Source organism: Sinocyclocheilus rhinocerous, unplaced genomic scaffold, assembly GCF_001515625.1.
Source record: "Sinocyclocheilus rhinocerous isolate Xijiao unplaced genomic scaffold, SAMN03320098_v1.1 scaffold504, whole genome shotgun sequence".
Taxonomy (NCBI): domain Eukaryota; kingdom Metazoa; phylum Chordata; class Actinopteri; order Cypriniformes; family Cyprinidae; genus Sinocyclocheilus; species Sinocyclocheilus rhinocerous.
The window spans coordinates 1727065-1744201 of NW_015645076.1; the positions used below are offsets into that span (position 1 = coordinate 1727065).

A 17137-nucleotide genomic window follows, 5' to 3' on the forward strand; every position below is an offset into this window, starting at 1 on the left:
TTATTGATTCATAAAATGTAGGTTATGTCTGGTTATCTCTTTACTATCCTTGTGGGGACATCTGGTCCACAATGTAACAAAACCTGACCCACACACAAAAAAAATCAATGAAGCTACAAATGCAAACATTCATATAAAAGAATACATTTCTTAATTGACCAACTGGTACACACACAGAAGTACTCACCAGTATTGTTCTTTTTCCTGTTCTTCAGAGCACAGGTGACAGAATCTCCAGAAACATGAGGATTCTCCACATATTTGGGTGTCCTGATTGAACCTGCAGACAGAGCAAAAATGAGAGAAAGACCGGAGCAGAGAGAGGGAGAAAGAGAGGGAGGGAGGAGGAAGAGAGTGAGAGAGACGCACATACACACACAGAGACAGTTAAGTCTTTCCAGATGGGATTTTGAAGCTGGCGATCTGAATCTCTAGGCAGAGCTGCATGTGGATATGCTTGTGCTTGTGTGTGTGTGTGTGTGTGTGACAGTTGTGATCGGCTGTCCTGTACTCCCAGAGAGATTCCAGTATAAACGAGGAGTCTGTAATGATTTTAATCTCCCTGAGCAGTTCCTCCTGTGTCAGCTGAGTCAGAGTCGAGCTTTATTGGCATGATTGTCAACATATACAATTTTGCCAAAGCATAGAAGTGCTTAGAGTTAATGTTCAAAAGTTTGGAGGTTGGTAAGATTTTTCAATGTTTTTGAAAGAAGTCTCTTATGCTCACCAAGGCTACATTTATTTGATCAGAAATTCAGTAAAAGTGTAATATTGTGAATTAATATTGCAATTTAAAATAACTGTTTTCTATTTGAATACATTTTAACGCGTAATTTATTCCTGTGATGACAAGGCTGAATTTTCAGCAGCCATTACTCCAGTTTTGAGTTTCACATGATGAAATCATTCTAATATGCTGATTTGGTGCTCAAGAACCATTTTTTTTACTATCAATATTGAAAACAGTTCATTAACATTTTTGTGGAAACCTTGATATGTTTTACACATGATTCTTAGATGAATAAAAGGTTTACGATTTTTTATGTAACAATGTAAATGTTTTTTAATGTCACTTTTGATCAATTTAATGCATCTATGCTGAATAAAATTATTCATTTCTTTCGAGAAAAACAAAAAAAATGACACCAAGCTACAATAATAGTTTATTATTTAGTCTATACTAGACCAAGTAATATTACTTCCAAGTAATATTACAGTCAATACAATCTCAGGGTTACTTCAGCACACAAACCACTAGCTGAATCAGCTCATTCACAGCCCTGACTCGTCTGCAAGAACATTTGTTCCATTTAACTTCACAGCGGTTCCTCATACAAAGCCTCAAACATCAGACAGGAGCCTGAAACGAGAATAACGACCGACATCTCCACTGGCGCTCAGATTTGGAAATAATATTCAGGGCTGTAGCAACTGACACGTTATTCCCACTTTCAGAAATGAAGTTCACCCCTACCCACTTGTCGGGAAATAACCATTATATTTTAAGAGCTTTGTTTTGATCGGCCACAACACACACACACACACACAAAAAACTAAATGTAGGCAGCCAATGTGAAATGGTGACAAGGCAGATGCATTTCCAAATTAGTCTGGACTTTGTTTGGGCAATGTGTCACCTCGACTTTTCAGACTCTTCTTGCACCTCTGGTAATATTAGATTACACAGTTAATGATTGTTTGAAGGAAAACAATAGTGAAGGATCTGAGAGATTAGTGCTGTAGGATCAAATCAATGTAGGTTTGACTCAGGAACTGGACTATTAGCACAATCACAACTCTATCACATCTACATCCTGGAGTTAGGCAGTTAACAAAAGTTTGCCTGATGGGGACTGTCATGTAATTACATGTCGCTTTCAGTACAATGCTTTGGATGAAAAGTGTTTGCTACAAGGTAAGAATGTGAAAGGCTTTCTCTCTGTTTTAAAATCAACCTGACACAGCGTTCGCATAGTAGTTTCCTTGTGCAACAGTATTTACAGATGACTTGAATCCGACTGACATAAGTGAAAACTTTCATTTTGATGAAAAACTTAAGACAAACTTTTTATTTTTTTGAATACTGTGAATGAACTGTGTAGAAAAAGACCAGGAACATGTATTAAGCACATTTTAAGTTCATGTTGATGAAAAGTGGTGTATACTGCCACCTACAGGAACAGACGCAGCATTGCAAGCACATGAATGCTTCCATTAAGCATTACTTTATAATGGGAAATGCTTATAGCAGGAGAGAAACAGACGCTTTTAAGAAATATAATGACAGATAATAAAATTAAATACTATGAAACAAGAATGTGACTGTTGTAAATTGCTACTTAAACATTAGAATGGATCTAAAATGTAGGAGTAAATCAAGTAGATTAATGATAACATTTGTTACATTTCTCTTTTTTTTTTTTTTAAACAAAATTTCTTCTGCAAAGCATTCTAAACAATTCACATAGGGCTGACGTGGGTATGATCACACAACCTGAGGTGCAAGACTGTGGGAAGAACAATCACCAAACGCTGCCAGAATACTGAGCGAGTTCCTGCCAAGTGTTTCTCTTGCAATGTGATTGGCAGCTCTTAGCTCAGCCATCAGTGTGAATGAGCACAGAGCTACCAATATCACAATGATAACATAATACATATTACACAGTATATGATACCGTTTCATTCATCAATTTGCAAATAATCTATAGCAGCAAGCTAAATATGTACAGTTTATCTAATCACACATTTGGAAAAGACTGCATTTTAAGAAACATGTCAATGTATGAACCCACTCAAGTTCACCTTGACCTACACTCATCCTAAAGTCTGGCAATCAACTGAACCTACACTTTGAGCCTTGACTTTTGGCCTCACAATGGCTCTGACTTTTGTTTTATAATGGGATTCCTTACTAGGGGCTAGCTGCATAAACACATTCACTATGTCTTTAGAACTAGTCTGGCAAACTAGTAGTTAGTCAAGGTAATCAGTCTTACTTTTTGAATTAGATTAATCAATCAATCAATCAATTAATCAATAAATCAATCACAGTTACAAGTTATTAGCCCTAAAGAAAAAATTAGATAACCACAGACCAGTGGTTCTCAAACAGTTTGCTTCGAGACTCCCATTTGATATTATTGAGCATCACAGAAACATTATTGTACAAAAGTTACCAAATATGTCCTTAAATCAAACATGAAATCTATTAAAATTCATATGTAAATATAAAAAAAAATCTGGGCCACTAATTCACTGCACACTATATTTGAATGTACTAATCTGCTCTGAGAGTTCGATTATATACACACATTTTAAAGTTTTTTCTTGTCTTTTAAAAGTTATAAAACTATTATTTTACTGTCATATGATGCATAATTATACAGTTATATTACATTTCTGAATATTTGCATTTGCCATTTTTTGTCCTGCTGTCACAGGCCTCCGAAACATCAGTTGAGAATTGCTGGCATAGACTGTGAGGTAGTCTGTTGCTCCTAATCAGGGGCATGTGGGCCACTGGATGACTTTTATATTTAAAATTCTTCAAAAACAAAAAACAAATACACATACATAAAATAAACTGAAATCATATTTATTTTCTTACCCCCTCAAACTATTGTTTTTTTTTTTTTTACAGAACATACCATTGTGAAATCACAGAATTAATCATATTAAATACATTTAATATAGTGGCACTCAGTTTATGCTAATAAAAAAGTTAAATCAAGCAGCAGAATTACAGGAGGAAATATCTTATCTGGGAGGCCTTTGAATGTTAGAAAATGAAGGGCTTTTGAGTTAAAACAGTTTTGGTCTACACTGTGAAGTCAGCACCAATAGATGGCACAGTTTGTGCATTACATAAATCACAGCTGCAGAACTTCTTAAAGAGGACAAAGCCATAGTACTATAAATGTAAATGATGTGTCTATTGTGTATAATATACAGCATACTACTTGAACCAGACATACCATTAGGATAGTACCCAAACAGACATACTTTATCTTTAATCCTATCTCACATTGTAAAAATGCATTTTTCATTAGCTCTGAATGTATTTGTACTGTATGTAATGTGAAACCTGAAATTACTTGGGTGATACAACCATGGGTCTTTAATAATGATAAGTCTATAAAAGTCTATGATAATATCACAATTATTGTTGTAATGTGTATAAATTAGTTGAGTATTAATGCATTAAAGTATCAATGTATTAATGAGTATTAATGATTTGAGTTATTGAGTCATTTATTCAAACTGTCAATATCATACACTCCAAGTACATTTAAAAATTGACTGTTACGTACCTGGTGACTTGTTGGACCAGACTGGCGAAACATATGGTTGGCGGGGAGGGAGCAGGGGGGAGGAAGGGAGGGAGACGGACACTCCTCTGGTCAAACTCGGCCTCAGCATCTCCTCTGCAGGGTACGGCTGTACTGGCAGCGGCCCACTGCCATGATTCTGAATAACCGCAAACCCCTCTTCCTGAACTCTGTGATGGAAACTGGGACTGAGGGATTGACTTCCTAAACAAAAATGAGAAAGACAAAATATATATGTATTTTCTTCTCTTTTGAATACTTGATTAGAATTTTATCTGCTTGCAGATAGTTTTGTACTTTTGAAACAAAGCCGAACATGAACGTTTTCAAATGCACAGAATCATGTATGAGTGATCCATTCAACATGAGTCACTTATTCAACCACAATAACAAACACTGAACATTTAGAACTGTTTGAGTCTCGTAAAATCTCTCACACTCTTACATTGGAATCATTTATTCTATGAGAAGTGGGGGGGGAAAAAAATTATCTGTATGCTTTCCAGTTGGACGTCAGAAATCCAATTAGCTTGGTATCATTACCAATGGCTTTTTGTATCCAAGCCTTCAAAACCACTATAAAAACATACAGACAAACTACTAAGGCTGTCTCAAGACCAACAGTAATATTATACATCTTTCTCCTCCTATAATAAGCCCTTTCGAAGAAAGCCGAGAATAATTTAAGCTCTTTTAACATTCCAAAGCAAACATCCAAGGCCTAAATTTCCTCTCACCGCAATTTACTGGTGATCTTTACTGCCAAAACTAAGCTAGTTTTAAACAAAAAGCCAACAGAAATGCAGATTTTCACAGGACAACCCGCCATATTATGAGGAGGACATCCCTGCGGTCATTTTGGAGAAAGACTGATGAAAGAAACAAAAGTGTAAAACTACTGTGTGTACTTGAAAAGAAAATAATAATAATAAATAAATAAATAAACAGGCTCTACATTAATTCACAGCTTTACTGAAAACTTGTACGGTTTCTGAAATTAATGAACTGAATATACATAAAATTAATATGCTACTCCTGTTCAACTAGTCAGTTTCCACAGTAATCATAATGCTTACCTGTCTGTGACTGCACCATTCTTAAAGACTTTGGCGTGGCTTGGTTGTATAAGGCTGTCTAAAACATTTGTTTTTCGTGCTGCACTTTTTTTTTTAAATTTAAAATTCTAGCCAATATTGATAACTATTTTCATGTTGTGGCTGAAAACAAACCAACAAAAAAAGTAAATTTAGGCGTCACTAGATTATGATGTACAGTACAAAAGATGGATATTCTAAGATTTTAAGATTACATTTAACAGTAAACTAAAGTAAAAGTAATCTTAAAAAAAAAAGAGTTGAAATGAGCATTCACAATGAAATATTCAATATATTTTAATATATTTCAGGATACCAATTAATAATAATAATAATAATATATTAATTGTGCATCCACCTATTTGTTTTACTGTTACCTTCTTGTTGCAAAAAAAATATTTAATGACTTTTTGTGGACATCCAAGATAACGTTAGATTATTAGTAAAAAAAAAAATTGCTAGTAAATTTACTATTTACTAATTTACTATTTTATACTATTTTGTAAAACATACTTTTACTATCTTTGTTTTATTTATTTCTCAGAAAATTATTTTTTACAGTGTATTTCAAGCATAGCTTTGTTAAAGGGGTCATATGATGCGATTTCAAGTTTTCCTTTCTCTTTGGAGTGTTGCAAGCTGTGAATAGATAAGATCCCTATAGTTGCGAAGACTAAAGTCTCAAACCCAAAGAGATAATCTTTATAAAAGTTAAGACTCATCCACGCCCTCCTAAAACGCCTCGTTTAAACACGGCCCCACATGTCTACGTTACGATGTGGGAAGATCTGCATAACGCCGCCCAAATGTATACGCAAAGAAAGAAGGCGTAACTTTGAATCTCGCTGTAGTATCGTTGTTGCCGCCGCCATGTTGTGGAGACGCTGTGTGTTTCGTTGTGAAAGTGAAACTACTTTGTTTGGTCTTCCAAAAGAGGACACAACTAGAAATCAGTGGTTAAGTTGTATTTACAACACTGTTCCAGAACAGTTCAACCCAAATATTCAGATGTGTGCAACGCATTTTACGGAGGACGAGGACGGTTTCCTGGGAGAGTAGCCTACAATGCTGGTGTTCCTGTGAATTCAGTTCCCCTGTTTCCCCTTTGGTGCGCATGCTGACCCTATACAGTCTATGATGCTGACAAATAATGCAGTATGTGGAAAATGTACAGTATGTGGAAAATCGTGTTTTTTTTTACCTTAAACCGCATAAACACATTTCATTACACCAAATACACAAAATAATGTTCTTTTTTAGCAAAGTCATATGACCCCTTTAATAAATTCTACTGTAGAAAAAGTTTATTCAATTGTAACAATTTTGTTTGCATTTTTGTTTTAAAAGGAAATGATTTTCAGCATTCAAATGATACTTGACCTGATAGTAAGGTTTCACTCCAGTATGAAGGCTATATGTAACATTGGCCATAGGGTGGAAAATGTGCCGGCATGGCTTTCTTCTTCCCTTTTATTGCAGATTTGTGGTCAGTTGCCTCTTAATGCAGCCCAGCAAATCAAGTCTGACTAATGACAGTCTACTCCAAAGAGCTCTGATATAATTACAGCCCTACATTCATAACACTGAGGCCTGACCAACATACCAACCAGAGACTCCATTCATCAGACATCAAATATTTATCAGAATATAAATTCAGTTGAAATGAGGGTTTGGAGCTGGACGGAAGCCTTGCTGAATCCTATATTTAGTCAAATGTGGACAGACCGAACCAGAGAAAAAAAATAAATAAATTCATGCTGCTGTAAATGGACTCTTAATGTGCATGTGGCGTAAATCAGGTATGCTGGCGTTTTGGCATCATCATAAGAATGTGGCATAAATCAGGTATGCTGAAGTTCAGCATGACTATAAGAAACAGCGAATGACTGAAGTGACAAATGCTCAACTTCTGAAGAAATTTAAGTAAAAGAACACATAGACAGGGATAGAAATGCACAGTTGAGGACAACAAAGACGATAAACCTAAACCCCAGATGGTACCAACTCTTCTTCAAACAAACAGGAAGTTAAAAAAACACCACAGGCAAGGACAGACGTAGGATGACAACAATGAGGAAGGAAGGGAAACAAAAATTCCATTTCAAATAAATGTCATTCTTTTAACTTTTCATTCATTCATCATGGTTTCCACAAACATATTAAGCAGCTGTTTTCAACATTGATAATAATAAGAAATCTTTCTTTTGAGCACCAAATCAGCATATTAGGATGATTTCTCTGATGTGACACTGAAGACTGGAGTAATGGCTGTAATGTTTTTGATCAATTAAATGCCTTGGTGTGCATATAAGACACTTTACAAAAACAAAGATCTTACCAACCCAAAATTTGAACAACACTGTGCAATGGTGTTGATAAGTCTTTAGTTTCCACATCGAAAAGTAAAGATTTGAAAATCTAATTTAAACCTGAAGATTAACAATTTTAGTTTTTTTTTTTCCAGGGGTGGTGCGGTGGGGGGTAATTAAACAAAGAATTGACAAAAATGAAGAAATATTTAAAATTTTGGACTATTTCCAAGTAAAATTTTCTATTTAACATTTAACTTAAATTGTTACATAATTTACAAGAGTAAAAATATTTAAAATAAAAATTATATTTAACAAGCACAACTTTTAAACAGTAATGTATACAGTATACAAAGCAAGAACAGATTGGGTGATGACTAATATAATGCAGACTCTTAAAGAGAAGGAAATGGTTGACAAGTGTATTTGTCCCTAAATCAAAACATGCAAAAACACAGATGGACGACAACATCTTGGAGTTATTAGCCAGATAAAATCATCTCTAACCTACAGCAACTTTAACTGTTACATGACTTAGCAAGAGCATCCTTTTGTAATTTAGCCTCACTCCCAAATTTGCTTAATTTCCTATATCCTAATTCTCTTCCTGACGGCAGAATTCCTGCAGCGGTCCAGGAGGTTGCTGACTCCAGAAATCAGTCAAGTGTCGCCTATGCCTTTTGTGTTACCTGACATGCAGGCCATGGTATATCTGTCAGATTAGCCTGAAATGCAGATGCTGACTGCTCACCGCTGGAACTTCTTAAGCATTTCAAAGAATGTGATCAATGATTAGCTCAAAGTGTGGCCAGCTGTGTTTCTGGTAATGAGATTAGGCCTTGTGTTACTGGAATTCAAACCTACAATCTCAGAGAAGATCACTATCAAGTAATACACTCAATCTTTGTTACAAGCTAATCATATAGTTTAGAAGACAGCAGTTTTTAATTAGCTACCCATTTCTCAAAATTCAACTTTTATAATGATTCAAAAGATTTCTATTTCAAATAAATGCTGTTCTTTTGAACATTCTATTCATCAAAGAATCCGGGGGGGGAAAAGCATCACCGTTTCCACAAAAATATTAAAGAGCACAACTGCTTTCAACACTGGTAATAAGAAATGTTGCTTGAGCACCAAATCAGCATGTTAAGACTGAAGTAATAGCTCCTGAAAATTCCATTACAGGAATAAATTAACCCTTTTAAATAACTGTAAAAATTGTAAAATATATTTAAAAAGATTTTGATTAAAAGAAAAAAAAGCCTTGGTGAGCATAAGAAACATAAGAAAAAATTGTATATGCATAAAAACACCAAACTCAAAGCTTTGAATCAGGTGTATGACTGCAGAATACTTGTAATAGACCACACATATGTTTAAGTATAAGTCATATGGTAAGTAGATTTTGTGTCCATTTCAGAGCTTGACAGATCATGTCCCCATTTACTTTCCTTGTATGGAAAAGAGCAGCCTGGAAAATAATACAGAATAAAAGAGAAAATCACAATTTTCAATTTGGGGTTGCAATAATTGAAAAAGCATTAACTGAGCAAATTTGCTAACTAAAACTACTTCATTTAAATTTACAATTAAATTTGGAAACTGTGTTTTTAATAGGTGGATAGACAATAACCTTGTGTCTAAATCTCAGCTAAATAACATGAGGAGCCCCTGCTGAGTAAGGAGAAACTGGACACCAGAGCAGCTGAGATAACACAGAGAACCCTTCTGAAAAATGTGCACACACACACAACTGGCCTCAAAACATAAACCTTACTCTGACACATAATGCAGATGGATCAACTTTCTGAACGTCACTCAACTCCTATACCCGAGGACAGTAAAATCTCACACACACACACATATTATAAACTCAACATCTCAGAGTCCTGCTGTATCACTCTGCACTGTAACCCAGCATCAAACAGGCCCATGTTTTAAAGCTAAATCCTTTGTGATCCGACCTTTACAAGGCCTCAGTTCAAAGGCAGGAAAATACTTCAATCTGACATTCCAAATGAAAAAGGTTCAATCCATGAAAGCAGAAACCCCACCAAAGTATGTTTCTTAGGGATTAAAGAGCTCAAATCCACACAAAAAAAGGAGCAAGAGAGAAAAAATGAGACAGAAAAGACTGAAAAGAGACAAAAACAGAAATGGACAATAAAACAGTAGAATGTACTCATTGATAAACTGATTTTAGAACATTTTGGCCCATCATTGGCGTCAGTTCTACTGGTTGGATAAAAAGAGTGCATGTGATATCCAAAGTTGAGATGCTGGAGCTGTATTACAGAAACATCCTACCTTAAGAGTCTTATTCTTTCTGCTTGATTGTACTAAATGATTTTAAAACACTAGGCATCATACACTTGCGGACTTTGTAACAGTTACATAGAAAAATCTGGGAATTACACACTAAATAACTGAGGATCACACACTACCAGACTTTCAAGATCTTCCAAACACAACAAACTCACGCAAAAACAAGTGCCTTGTTGCTAGAAGACACATGATAAATGAAAACAATGTGTGTTCAAAAATTGGCTCAAAATATCAGATATATTTGATATCCTCCAACTGGATGGAATCAAAGCCTGAAGCTCTATAAGAATTTTTTTTTCTTTTAAAACATCATAAACTATTAAAATCTGGGCAAAAGACTTTTCAGGGCAAACATCTGGGCAAGAGCCTTTACTAACTAACCATGGTAATTTCACTTAAGAAACAGAACTTTTTTCAAATCTTAAAGGGTCATGAAACCCCCCGTTTCAACACTGGTTAGTTCTCACCACAGTTTTAAAAAACGCTAAAAAAGTGGGCGTGGTGCGCTGCGGAGTGGAGGAGGGGGAAGAGGGGAGACAGACAACACACTCAGCTTCGTGTTCAGACAGTTTCATTTCGCTCCCATCGAGATAAAAAAAAACAAATAAATGCACAGCCATTTGCACTCTCCATCGAAAACATATATATGAACTAGGGCTGGGCGATATGGCCAAAATTTATATCACGATATATTTCTTAATTTCGGTCGATACGATATAATCACGATATCGATATGAACAACTGTAAAAAAAAAAAAAAAAAGCCTCAGAAAAACTGCCAAGAACTCCCACAACAGATGTCTGTACCTACAAATTTTGAAAAATGAATTTGCTAAGTCTCTGAAACCTCCTATAAAACTACACTACCAGTCAAGTTTTTGAACAGTAAGATTGTTAAAGTTTTTTTACTTGTTTAATTCTCTCTCACCAAGCCTGCCTTTATTTGATCCAAAGTACAGCAAAAACAGTGCAATTTTTTAATATTTTTACTATTTAAAATAACTTATCTATTCGAATATATTTTAAAATTTAATTTATTCCTTTGATTTCAAATCTAAATTTTTTACATCATTACTCCAGTCAAATGATCCTTTAGAAATCATTCTTATATTCTGGTTTGCAGCTCAAAAACAATCATTATTATTATGTTGAAAATAGCTGTTTTCAAATGTTTTTTTCAGGTTTCTTTGATGAATATAATGTTCAGAAGAACAGCGTTTATCTGAAATAGAAATCCTTTGTAACATTATAAATGTCTTTATCATCATTTTACTGTTCAAAAACTCTTGACTAGTATGTATAATATTTTAGAAAAAAAAATGGCACAAATAAATTAAAGTTCACCTTTTACTAGTATTTAGCCTTTATACAAACAAGAAATGTGAAATCACTGTCAAATAAATATAAGACTCCGGCTCGCCTTAATAATATTAATATCTTTAACTTTAAACTATAACGTAGGCTGATTATTCTTATAGATTGAAATAAAAGTGCTTCAGCCAGGATAAAGAATATGAAAAATGCTCAGAGTTGCTGCAGAAAACGGAAACGGAGTGAGCAACAACAAAAACATGTTACTGAAGACGAGCCAGCAGGAGGCGCTTTAGAGTGGCAGTAACAGCGGTTTCCACGGTAACGCTCAGCTCATGAAGGCTGCTTTATCAGATGAAAATGCCATTGAAACTTTTCTGAAGACAGTCGGTTCCCCTTCAAAGATACATTCATATAAAACACCCGCTCCACATTTTGATTTTGAAACGTGCAGTGCTCATGTTTATTCAAGGAAGTCAACCGCCACAAATAAATCTATGTATGACTGAGAAACACCGGTAATGTATATCAAAATATCGGAAATGTGTTTAAAAATCATATCACCGTTATTGAAAAAACATATATCGCAATATATATTGATATTGAATTATTGTTCAGCCCTAATATGAACGCGTTTTTGCACCTCTGATAACTTTTAAGGCTTATTCTGCAGCATTTATATAAGCCTTTTGACGGGTTGTGTCACGGAGCTGTAAAAACGGTTACACTCACTAAGTGAGTGAATCGCGTTTGTGCCGAACTCTTATTACTAAGCAAAAACAAGCACTCTCCTTCGATCCATGAACGTTTCTCTCAGATAATGTACGTGATCTCACAGTCTGAAGCGTCTGTCATAGCAAATCAACACATGCTGTTGTGAATAATGAAGCGAAGCGTCTTCTCATAGGATAAGAACGCACAGTCTCATGAATAATTTAATAGACACCGACGCGTCATCGATGTACTATAGTCCTTTGCCACGTCACAAATTGTGACGTCAACACAATGTAGATTTTAAACCCGGAAGGAGAAAATAGCGCAAAAAAGCTTAAAATTAACCAGTTTTCTCCAACAGTTATAATTATCGGATGCTAACATTGTCTTCTATGATGTGCAACACAAATACCTCTGCTAAAATCTCAGAAAAAGTAGTCTGGGGTTTCATGACCCTTTAAGTCAAGAATTAATTAAGATAAGAAGTTTCAGTAAAACAGCCTCAGGTTCTATTCTTACTAGTAGCAGACAATCAAACTACAGTAGTGGTAAGACATCTGGGCTGGTTATAGGTTTCAATCACACAAAGGGTGACCCATTATCCAACTCCATTGTGCCACTGAGCAAGACAAGTTTGCTCAGGGGTTCGTCCATGTAATATGTCTTTGAAAAACATGTTCGTTAAATGACTCTTCCGAGATAGCATTTTAAGGGATCATTTTAGGGTTCTACGATATCTTCTAGATACCAAATTCTAATGCACTTAATGTTCTGTATATGTGACCCTGAACCACAAAACCAGTCATAAGGGTCAATTTCGAATAAACTGAATAAATAAGCTTTGCATTGATGTATGGTTTGTTACGATAGGACAATATTTGGCCGAGATACAACTATTTGAAAATCTGGAATCTGAGGGTGCAAAAAAATCTAAATATTGAGAAAATCGCCTTTAAAGTTGTCCAAATGAAGTTCTTAGCAATGCATATTACTAATCAAAAATTAAGTTTTAATATATTTACAGTAGGAAATTTACAAAATACCTTCATGGAACATGATCTTTACTTAATAGCCAATTTATTTTTGCATAATTTTGACCTATACAATGTATTGTTGGCTATAAATATAACCATGCTTCTTATGACTGGTTTTGTGGTCCAGGGTCACATATAGAGAAAGCGAGCAAAGAATATTTAACGTTAAAAGAACAGTATGCCTGACTTCAGTCTAGCGCGAGTTTAAAGGGGTCATATGATGCGATTTCAAGTTTTCCTTTCTCTTTGAAGTGTTACAAGCTCTTGGTGCATAAAGAAGATCTGTAAAGTTGCAAAGACTAAAGTCTCAAATCCAAAGAGATATTCTTTATAAAAGTTAAGAGTCAGCCACACCTACCTAAAACGGCTCGTTCTAACACGCCCCCACATATCTACCTCATTGGCATAAAAGAAAAATCAATAATTTTGACCCATACAATGTACTTTTGGCTATTGCTACAAATATACCCCAGTGACTTAAGACTGGTTTTGTGGTCCAGGGTCACATATGAACTTCATTGAAAAGGCAAATGCACTGCAAAAAGCAATGTAAATTTTCAGTCAAAATTCTGATTCCATATGGAGTCAAGGGAAATGTCAATTCTAAATGTCATTCAATAATAGAGTTTCAAAAAAAGATGTCAATCTAATTAAAAATTGACTCTTTTATTCAATATTCATGTGTGCTACATATTTTTATGATTCGTGTCAATTGTTTAGCAACACACAAATGTCAAACTCTATTGTAATCAATTGAGAGTCGAGTCTTCTGTGTGCCATTTCTGTTGCGGAACATGTACAGCATTCCATTCAGTCATTTATGAGGTTCCAAATCATTTAGGCTGCTGCATTATAAGGAAGCTGCTTATGAAGTGAATAGACAGCAAGGCAGCTCACTAAGTTTTTGAATAGAAAAAAAATACATTAATCCACACATCTTGTTGAAAGCTCAGTAGGTATTTGCTAGTCACGTGCGTTTCTTATGTCTCACTATTTTACAGTTCTTCTTTGCTCTATAAATTAAATATCCTAAACTATAACAGCATTAAAATAAAACTTCTCAAAACAATAAACATTCCTGTGATTCACACAAGCTGCAAATCTGCAAAGCTGCAAATCTCAAAACTCTAAACACAATTTCAGCATTTTACACCATGCGCTCAATGTGCAAAACTGTTCTTACACCAGTTAGAATCTTGAGACAAATTCATTTGCGATCCAAACAATGCAAAAAAGGCTGAAAGGTATATGATAGACATCAATATGAGCAGAAAAATGTTCCTTGACATGGTAGGCTGTTTTTGAGAACATTAGGCACATAGTGGCTTTTTAATATTTCATAAGCACTAAATCAGCATATTAGAATGGCTTCTAATGGCTGCTGAAAATTCAATAGATTGATCAAATAAATGTGTATTTTTGATCAAATAAATGCAGCCTTCTTTCTTTAAGGGACTTCTTTCAAAAGCATTTAAAAAAAAATCTTACATCCCCAAACTTTCGAATGGTATTATTGATCATAGTAGTATGTTGAACAGTTCAAAAAGTATACCAGTTGCTCTGAAACCTCCTTCAGTGCTGGAAGAAGGCATGGTCAATGTTTTTAATACTGTACATATGACAATATGCAATAAATCACGTGAAGGCAAAGTTTCATTTAAATTAAAGATTAATTTGTTTGATTTTGAAGTTTATAAAATTGAGTTTTTTATTTTTTTGAAAAATGTTAAACAGAAATGTGTCTTTTGAGAAAAACTGTACATAATCACATGTATGTGACTTTCTGAAATCCAGATTCCTCAAAAACAAACGACAACAGATTTGACTGAATAAAAATTGTCATATTTGGCACCAGAAAGGTTTCTCATGATCTCACTACTTGTGTATCTGCTGCTCTTTATTACTTTCGCAACTGAGAACAGAGCTTCCAGGCAGATGAGCCGCCACAAAAAGTGGCACTGTTGAGTGTAAGACTGGCGTCTGATCTGTCATGTGTGCTGGATGACTCTCTCCATCCCCCTGCAGCTAACATAAGGTGTCGTAAATACTTCATGAGCAATATGTCTCTTTAGAGGACACACAAGTGTTGTCTCTAACCGACAGAGACTTCATCGGCTGTCAGTATGAAAACCAGAGGGAGTTCACCGATGTTAGTAGAGCAGATTTGCACATCAGAGAATAAACAAAGTGACAATCAACTACATTCAAGAGAGGACGATAAACAAGGGAAATTATTTATTTGCAGTCTCCTGACTTAAAAAAAAAAAGACACCGAGTTAGATTAGCAGATGAGAAGTTTCTTGTATGTGGGTCAGGTAGTGTTTGTTTGGCTGCTCTCAAACTTGTCTTGACATACTTAAGTGAGTGAGTGGAGCAGAGATGAATGAGGTTAATTGGAACATGGCTCCATTGAGAGGCTCCGTTGGGAGAGAGGGATCGGGCCAGCAATGATGCTGAATTCAGCAAGAAGCCCGAGCGGATACAAGGGCGATCTTGTGGAACTGGGTGTCATAGTAACGTGACATCATTAATGAAGTAATGACTCTTATTTGTCGCAGTGGTTGACGTTTCAAGAGAGTGGCATAAGTGTGAAAGCGTAGAGACTCTCAAAGGAATATTCACACAAAATTGAAAATTCAGTTATTTACTCACCCTCATGCCATTCCTTAGCTAATACGACTTTCGTGGAACACAAAAATGTAATTTTTGAAGAACATCCTGCCCCCTCATATAAAGAAAGTGAGTCGAGCTGACTGACAAGAAGAGTGGGGTGAGACAGACAAGACCATCGCGGATGATTTAGTTTCGAGACGAAATGCAAAAGCGCCTGTTTGGCAATATTTTGGATTTTGAAAAGCCTGTTGACTTTTGCCGTTTATCTGATTTTGGAAGTTTTTTTAAACATTCGTTTCTTATTTAATTGGTTCCACATTGTTTGCTGATTTTTACTTTATTTAAACTTTGTGTCATTTATTTATTTTATTTGACATCAAGGTGTATGCCGTGCCTCCAAGCTTTCTTACTCGTTTTGCTAATAAACGTTCTACTTTCTTATTTATTTGGTTATATATTATACGTTTACTTATTTCCAGTTTTGTATACCTATTTAAACTTTATGTAAGTTATTTGTAGTTTTATATTAGGCATAACCTGCCTTATAGCATGGTGTATTTTTATTTGTTTTGTTAATAAAAGTTCTATGTTTTATATATAGGCTGAAGTGAGTTTGACGTGGTATTTTGTTGTTGCATTCAAGCAATTGACGCCAAAATGCCACTAATTCGAAAGTGAAAGTAAAATGTTAGTAAAATTTTAAGCTATTTAAAAGCGAAGGAAAGCGAGGAAAAGAGGGAAAATTCAAACGAACTAAAAACGAACAATTCCTTTACTCCGAATTGCCGCTATTTGAAAGGAAAAGTAAAATGCGCACGCCATTTAAAAGCGAAGGAAAGCGAGGAAAAGAGGGAACGCCCCCGCCCCCGCGGTGATACCGGTATTACCAGTGTTGTCACACGTCGATTAACCGGTGGGAAAATTTCCTCATCGTCACAACCCTAGAGCACGGGCATTCTCAATACTCAGAAGAGCTATACTGGACAGTCTTTCTTGTCACATTGTGCTCCGGGGAAATGTCTTGATCCCTTTCAATTTTGAGAATGAAAGATAGAAATTGCATGGCAAAGTCTGGTGACAAGTCGTCAGTGTACTGAACCGCTAAAGTGTTTGCCATTTGAAATAGGTGGTTATCACAGAAGCACAGCAGCTGACCAGGGCACAAAAACATATTTGCATCATCAAGGTTAATTTGGTCTTTTAATGTGTTAATGCATTAAGCCACATTAACCGTAATGATAATCTAAAAATGCGCTTCATGTGGTAACATCTAAATTAATTAATTTTATTTAAAAATGTTATTTAACATTAGAAATATATTAGGTTACACCAACCGAATTGAATAAGAACAGGTAGAGCATAACAATTGCATGTTACCACTGGTAAACGCTTAATGTAAAACTTTGT

General features: G+C 35.2%; 1 protein-coding gene across 1 annotated transcript in view; it reads right to left on the reverse strand.

The window, feature by feature from the left end:
* The window catches only part of LOC107705506 (protein TANC1-like), a 36073-nt gene continuing 18936 nt past the window's right edge, over positions 1-17137 (reverse strand). Inside the window, exons 3-5 of the mRNA XM_016508812.1 lie at positions 4311-4532; positions 188-280; positions 1-83 (exon numbers count right to left, since the gene is read on the reverse strand). Coding sequence (XP_016364298.1) covers positions 1-83; positions 188-280; positions 4311-4532 — 398 coding nt within the window. The remainder of the gene's footprint in view (positions 84-187; positions 281-4310; positions 4533-17137) is intronic.